This window comes from Nicotiana tabacum, chromosome 17 (genome assembly GCF_000715075.1).
Source record: "Nicotiana tabacum cultivar K326 chromosome 17, ASM71507v2, whole genome shotgun sequence".
NCBI lineage: Eukaryota > Viridiplantae > Streptophyta > Magnoliopsida > Solanales > Solanaceae > Nicotiana > Nicotiana tabacum.
The window spans coordinates 8,185,693-8,192,792 of record NC_134096.1 but is presented as its reverse complement, the minus strand read 5'-3'; the positions used below and the strand labels follow the sequence as shown (position 1 = coordinate 8,192,792).

Below are 7,100 nucleotides of genomic sequence, written 5' to 3'. Positions count from 1 at the left end.
TAATAAGCATTTTATATACATGAGTTTTACCAAAAAGTAAGTCGGAATACCTCGATTTAAATTTTTTTGAAATGTGAAAAATTAATAATTTGGGAGCTGAAACGAGCAATAGCTACACGACAACGCCTTGGATCCGGTGTTAGCTTGCTAAAATACGGAGAAGACATAATATTTTGGGGACAGGTGGACTCCAATGGAGTTTTCTGGTTAAAAATTGTGTGTGTGTGGGGGGGGGGGATATCGTTTTTTGTTTTTATGCCCCTGTCTGGTCGGGGAAGGAGACGAGCATGTTTTATTATATAGGTATAACACATATATAGGATACCTCCCGCCAATTTAAAGTTTAAATTTAACGGATGTATTGACCGCGCTATACCTTAACGGACAAACGTGTCGTTAAGGTATATCGTGGTGAATAACCGCGTTATATATAAAATGATACCCAAATATTGTTTTCACCTATTTTTATGCTTTGAGTTAAAAAAGATACTACCTCCGTTCCAGTTTATGTGAACCTATTTCTTTTTTGGTCCGTTCAAAAAAGAATGACTTTTTTCTAAATTTGGAAATAATTTTGCTTAAACTTATAATTTTACCCTTAATGAGAAGCTTTTATAACCACACAAATACTCTGGGTCCCTTTTTGAATTGTTTAGGACCACAAATTCCAAAAGTCTTTATTTTTTTTTGTTAAACTTCATACCCAGTCAAACATGTTCACATAAATTGAAACGGAGGGAGTAACATTTTGGACTCCTAGCTATGCGAGTATGGATTAAATGGTCGGGTACCTTTAATAGGTCATATACAATGAAAATCCAAAATAATCTTATCAGTAGGTATCGATTACTAAAAAAGGAAATTTCTCCAACAAACCTTGGCAGCAGCACAACGTACACATAATAGCTTTGTCCAAAAACGTGCAAAAAGCTGTACTTCCTCTCTATTTTCTGTGTAATTTCCCTCTTAACATTTTTCAAGTTCAAAAAATTCCAAGTGCCCCCAGTTTCTTTTTTTTTTTAATTCACCCCACCATTTTCTCTTTTTTTTTTATTCACCCCATCATTTTTTCTATATTTAATTCCAAAAAAGTACCACTTTTTTCTCCGAAAACTGTACTTTCTCTCTATTTTCTGTGTAATTTCCCTCTAAATATTCTTCAAGTTCAAAGTAACACCATTTTTTTCTTTACCCCCATTATTTTGTCCTTATTTTTTTTCACCCCACCTTTTTCTCTTTACTTAATTTTCAAGATATATGTACATTTTCCAATTCACCCCCTATATATAAATTAATTATTATAAATAGAAACCAACAATTCCAATCAGGTATCAGATACATCATTTTCCCTTTTATCTCAAACCCTAATTTTGAGAAGAAGTGCTTTTTAATTCACACATTTGAAGCGAAAATCAACAATCAATCTTGTAAGAACAAAATCTATGAGATTCAATTTCATATTTTGATCGTAATTTCATGCACCCTAATTTCCTAATTCATTGTATTGAGGGTTTTTGTTAATTTGCCCTAATTTGATCTTTCTACTATTATGGTCTAATTTTTATGAATTTATGAAGATCTACTTGATACACCGTTAAAGTTAAGATCTTTTTGATCTATTTGGTGTTTTGAGTTTTGGAATTTTGAAGGTTGAATTTTAATTTGGGAAAATGTGACTAACTTTTTGATAATCTATTAATCTGCAAAAAATAATATATGGGGGTTTGAAAATATTGAATTTTTCTTCCAAAGTTTGCATTTTCGTCTTCTGGGGTTTTATTTGGGGTTAGAAATTTATGATCATATTTTATTGAAGAGTAATGGATCAACTATGAGTTGTTTATCCAATTTTCATTTAAATAAATTCTATTTTCGGGCGAAGTATAGATAGAGTTGTTGAATTTATCATTGTTCTCAATGAATATGTTTGTCATGTTAGTAAGTATAGGTTCTATGTTTTCTAGGAGTGGTTTGGTCTTGTCGGAGATTTATATGCCAAAAGTTCTAGTACATTTTATTTATTTTGTTAAATTATTGGTCTACAATGAGCTTAAATGGAGCAACATGATTAATGAGAATTCATATAGCCGACTCCAACTTGCTTGAGATTGAGACTTAGTAGTGTTCTTGTTGTTATGCGGTTTAGATTGTGGCTTTTATGGTTTTCTAAAAATAGGATTGTGTTCAAGTTTTTGACTAGTCAGTGTCTGTTAATAATTCTGATTTATTGCAAAGGAATGGCACAGGCGCACAGCTCATTTGCACATAAAGTTTTCAGCTAATTTGGAGTTTCATTGTTGTTAGTCCTATAGTTAAATTGTTACAACAACAAGAACTACTACCGCGATGCTTAAATCCAAAACTAGTTATTGTTTAGCTGTATGATTCCATCGCTGTTTTCATATGTTGATTTTCCTTACTTTGAGTTTCTCAATCATCGTTCTATGTGATTTCTGCGTTATACTTTCTGATGCACAAGAATGTGTTATTGACTTTTTATCCTCTCGTTCACATTATATTTACTACTTTTATTAGTCCTTTGCTGTTGTGTTTCAAGATTTAGACTATTATCAGATTTCTAGGGCTCTCACCATTGATAATTAAGTAGTTGTTTGTGAACGTTGCAATTCAATTTGCTGTAGAGTGGCATAGAGTTGCGTAATATTTCAATTGCTAATACTGACCATTCAGAAGAAACAATTAAAGAAGAGACCTGGCGTATTCTCTTGGTGAGTTATGCAGAGAGGAAAGATAGATGTAGCTATTTGAAGTTTATTATCTGTGAGCTGCCTCATGATAAATTCTTCTGCATTCTACTTGGCTCTTGTTTATGGAGTGCAATTTGGGGACATTGTGCGAAAAGAAGATACCAAAATGATTATGCACTTAATGTTGTGAACTAGAAAAGAAAAGCCAAAATAGGGCCAAATTGGAAATATTGAATTGGCAATAATTGAGTACATATTTCTTTTTTATACATGAGAAGATTTTCTATATTGGCCAGTTTATCATGCAGACAGGAGAATTCATTAGAAATTTTTAAAGGATGTAAGGCAGTTTGGATGTAGCTTTTTTACTTGTAATCCTCAAAAACAGAGTGCTTTTTTACGTATAAAAAGAAGAAAAAACAGAGTGCAAGTTTTTAAAACTGTTGAAGTGCAGCTATCTTCTTTATTGGAGTACTGAGTTACAAGATTGTGACATTCAATGTGCTGATTATCATTTTTATACTTAAACTCTGAAGATAAATACTGCTGATGGAGATGCTAACCCCTTAGGCTGAAAAAGAGTCTGCTGAAGCGGTACTGACTTGGAAATATTGGTGAATGTAGATTTTGTTGGAGACACCAATTTCCGTGATGCATCTTAGTAGACCTATGCTTGATCGATAGGACCAGAACTTGGTTTTGTTATCTAGACTTAATGGAGGGATTGGTCAAATTAATGATTGCTCTCACATGTAAAAGCATAAAGGTTTTAGGGGGAAGTAAAGGAGATTGCTTTTTGGTGTGGGATATTGCTGAATACCATTTCTAAAAATTCTTGTGCCTTACGTACTGATCCTCAGAAAAAGAAAACAAAACAACAATATGCTCTATGTAGCTCCTTTTTTTTTTTTTGAGGATATGGTTTGTAGATTGTTCGTATACTATTGATATTTATGACTTGCTATCCAAGAATCTTGGATAGTGTGGACGACCCCGCCCCTTCCCTCACACCCAAAAAAGGTCTTGATAAATGTATGAAAAGCCTACATTTGAAAAAGTACTGGGTGTTTGCTTCACATCACATAATTAAATGCGTGCGCCTAGGTTTTTTTTACGTATGTGCATATGAATTCTTCATCTTTATACAACTTGAGAAGAATAGGATATTTTCATGACAATTCTCTAGTATTTGTCATCGAATAAAAATGTCCTACTGCCATATTATTTGAATGCATTAAATTACTGGGTTGAATCTTGTTAATAATAGTTCATAGTGTACTTAGATGGCTAGTAGGAAACGGAGCATGTCAAACGGTGCTGATTTGCATGTTGACTACAAAGAATGGTATGAAGCTTCATGCCCCATCTGCATGGAGCATCCACACAATGCTGTTCTCCTCCTTTGTACCTCTCATGATAAGGGTTGCCGATCATACATTTGCGACACAAGTTATAGGCATTCGAATTGTCTAGATCGTTTCAAGAATCTCAAGGCTGATGGTAAGGACTGCCCTTCTAGTAGTCCGACACAAGGCAACCAGCATGTTTCCATTGATGATGAGAGCTTGGAGCTGAGAAATTCAAGTGATCTAAGTACGATTCATGGAAATCGTGATTTACCAACAAGTGTGGCTGCAGCAAATGGTACATTCCCTGGAGGAGAAGAGGAGAGTGGCGACGTGGCAGATAATCACACAGGCATGTCGGAAGGAACTTTCCAAACTTCAGGTTCTGTGTCTTTATTGGAAACGGGTCTTGAAGAGACGAACGGTAATCCATCAGACTCAAAATTGAAATTGAAGTGTCCTATGTGTCGTGGAGACGTTTTAGGATGGAAGGTAGTGGAGGAGGCTAGGAAGTATCTCAACAGGAAGTCTAGAAGTTGCTCTTCTGAATCCTGCTCATTCATGGGTAACTACAGTGAATTGCGGCAGCACGCTAGGAGAGTTCACCCGACAGCACGCCCTTCTGATATTGACCCATCAAGACAGCGAGCGTGGCGTCAGCTTGAAAACCAGAGAGAGTACAACGATATCGTCAGTGCTATCCACTCTGCAATGCCTGGAGCGATGGTGCTTGGGGATTACGTGATTGAGAATGGAGACAGTCTGTCGGGTGAAAGGGAACGAGGTCCTACTGAAAGTGGGCGGTGGTTGAGTACTTTCTTTTTATTTCAGATGATTGAGTCAATGGACCCTACGTCTGAGGTAAGAGGAAGCAGGTTGAGGGCTTTGTCAAGGCACCGGCGTTCTTCTGGATCTTCTTCAAGGAGGCGCTATCTATGGGGTGAAAATCTGCTAGGTTTACATGACAATGATGATGATGAAGACGAGGATGAAACTGACCTTGACATATTCAGTGATATATCGTTAAACTCAAGAAGGCGCAGGCGGTTAATGCAGTCTAGGTCAGATGAGGATCAGCATTAGGCCGTTGAATAGAACCTTGCCAATTCTTGTGTTAGGCATGAATGCCCTGATGGAGTCAAATTGTGTTAAGGTTAGATTAGTGGAAGTGGTTTTCTGTGACCATGGCTTCTGATGTAAATTTCCAAATGACCCATGGATTTGTAATTCTTAAACATTGTTGATTCTGTTTGATTTCGTTGTAATATATTCCCTATCTATATTTTCAGTTGGCTCCTCTTTGGGTTGAAAGGAAAGAATACAGGGAATTTTTTTTTTTGGTTTCCCACCCGGTGTCCGGTACCCGCATTGGGGCCTGACCAAATCCTGATTTGTGCCGGGAAGTCTCACATTTGAGGGTAAAACACTCTCTAACAAAGGGGACTCCATACGCTCGAACCCGAGACCTCTGGTCATGGAAAAATGAGTACTTATCACTCCACCACAACCCTTATTGCTAGAAGTTGGGGATTGAACCCCTGACATAGCAAAGCAAGGAAAATAGTTAAAAAAAGAGAGGGTATAAACTAGATTGTGAAAATAACGCCTTACACTATTCACTGATTTATTTTTATGCAAATGGGAATGAAGAAGTTTGATGGTGTACTAAAAAATTTCAATGAACTAATTGGTCGTTTGGTTGACGGACTAGTTTTCCATAAATTAAAATGCATGATTGTTTATGTTGTAAACTAGATGAGACATGGACTTAATGTGAAGTACTTTAAAAAAAAGTTTTAAAACAAAATTTTTGCAGACTTGTAAGTAGGAAAAAATAGAATTTGCATTCTTTATCCTGGTACCATATCTAATGAACTAAAAAGGATAACCATCAATTATAGCACCAAAATACAACAACATGATGCTTTTCTTATATGCTGCCTTCTATCGTCTCTGGGTATCAGCAGTTCAGCACAAATAAATTTATCCTATCATAAATTGAGGCTGAGCAAATCAACCTTCTTGAGTTCAGCTGTCTAATAGCTGTACTTATCTACAATTTGGCAAGGAACAAAAAGATAACACATTCTTTAATGTTGATTCTATAATCAAGCTTATACAAACGGGTTATTTGTTATGTAAAGAAAATGACTTTCTACAACCACCTAAAAAAAATAAAGAGCAACGACAAAAAATAGAAAGCCAAATCAGATTAAACAAGCACTATCTAAAAGTTGTTATAATGATATAATGCAAAAATATTTGTCAACCACCATGCATGCCACCAGCTCGCCAGCAAAAAATACACTATTTTTTGTCATCAAAATGTCTAGCGTATCATGTGAATCTGAGCTATATTAACCCCAAGGGGCGAAGTCGGCTTCGACGAAGCCGGAGGAACCGTTAGCTGATCTAGGAATAATAATAGGGGTGACCCTTTAACCGAGCTCATGAGGTTTATGAGAGAAATGAACGAACAAATGGATCAGAGTGCGAAGGAGTTTCACGCTCGGATGGATCAGATTTTGGGTGCGCCACCGGTGTTAAAGGGTTCAGATTAAAAAAAGTACACGCAGTCGCCGTTTAAGCCAAGTGCAACACCAGAGTTAATTAAAAAAAAGATTCAAGATGTCGGACACACCGAAGTATGATGGGACTTCAGATTCACAGGAATCACAATCTACACCACGGTGGTGAAGGAAAATGATTTGTCTCAACATGAGACCGAGTCAGTTCTGTTGAAGAAGTTCGGTAAAACACTCACGAAGGAGGCTCTGACATGGTACTCTCTTTTACCCGAGCATTCAATTGATTCTTTTGAAATGCTTGCAGACTCGTTCATTAAGGCTCATGCCGAAGCATTGAAGGTTTAGGATAGAAAGACAAACATATTCAGAATTGCGCAGAGCGAATCCGAGATGCTGCGAGAATTTGTGATCCGGTTACAGAAAGAAACGATTCTGCTACCAGCAGTTCCAAATGAGTGGGCAACAGAGGTGTGAATACCATGGGACTTAGGGCCATATAACTAGGGATTGCCAACATC

General features: G+C 36.5%; 1 protein-coding gene across 2 annotated transcripts; it reads left to right on the top strand.

Annotated features, from left to right (window-relative positions):
* The first annotated feature begins 1,097 nt into the window (after positions 1-1,097).
* On the top strand, positions 1,098-5,342 carry LOC107803051 (uncharacterized). Of its 2 annotated transcripts, none has more exons than XM_016626649.2 (2): positions 1,098-1,427; positions 3,983-5,342. In XM_016626649.2, exon 2 carries the CDS (start codon positions 3,992-3,994, stop codon positions 5,135-5,137), a length of 1,146 nt encoding a protein of 381 aa, XP_016482135.2. In that variant the 5' UTR covers positions 1,098-1,427; positions 3,983-3,991; the 3' UTR covers positions 5,138-5,342. The 2 variants fall into 2 exon arrangements, with proteins under 2 accessions (XP_016482135.2, XP_016482134.2); XM_016626648.2 differs by having other exon boundaries at positions 1,103-1,427; positions 3,992-5,342.
* The last annotated feature ends 1,758 nt before the right edge of the window (positions 5,343-7,100 follow it).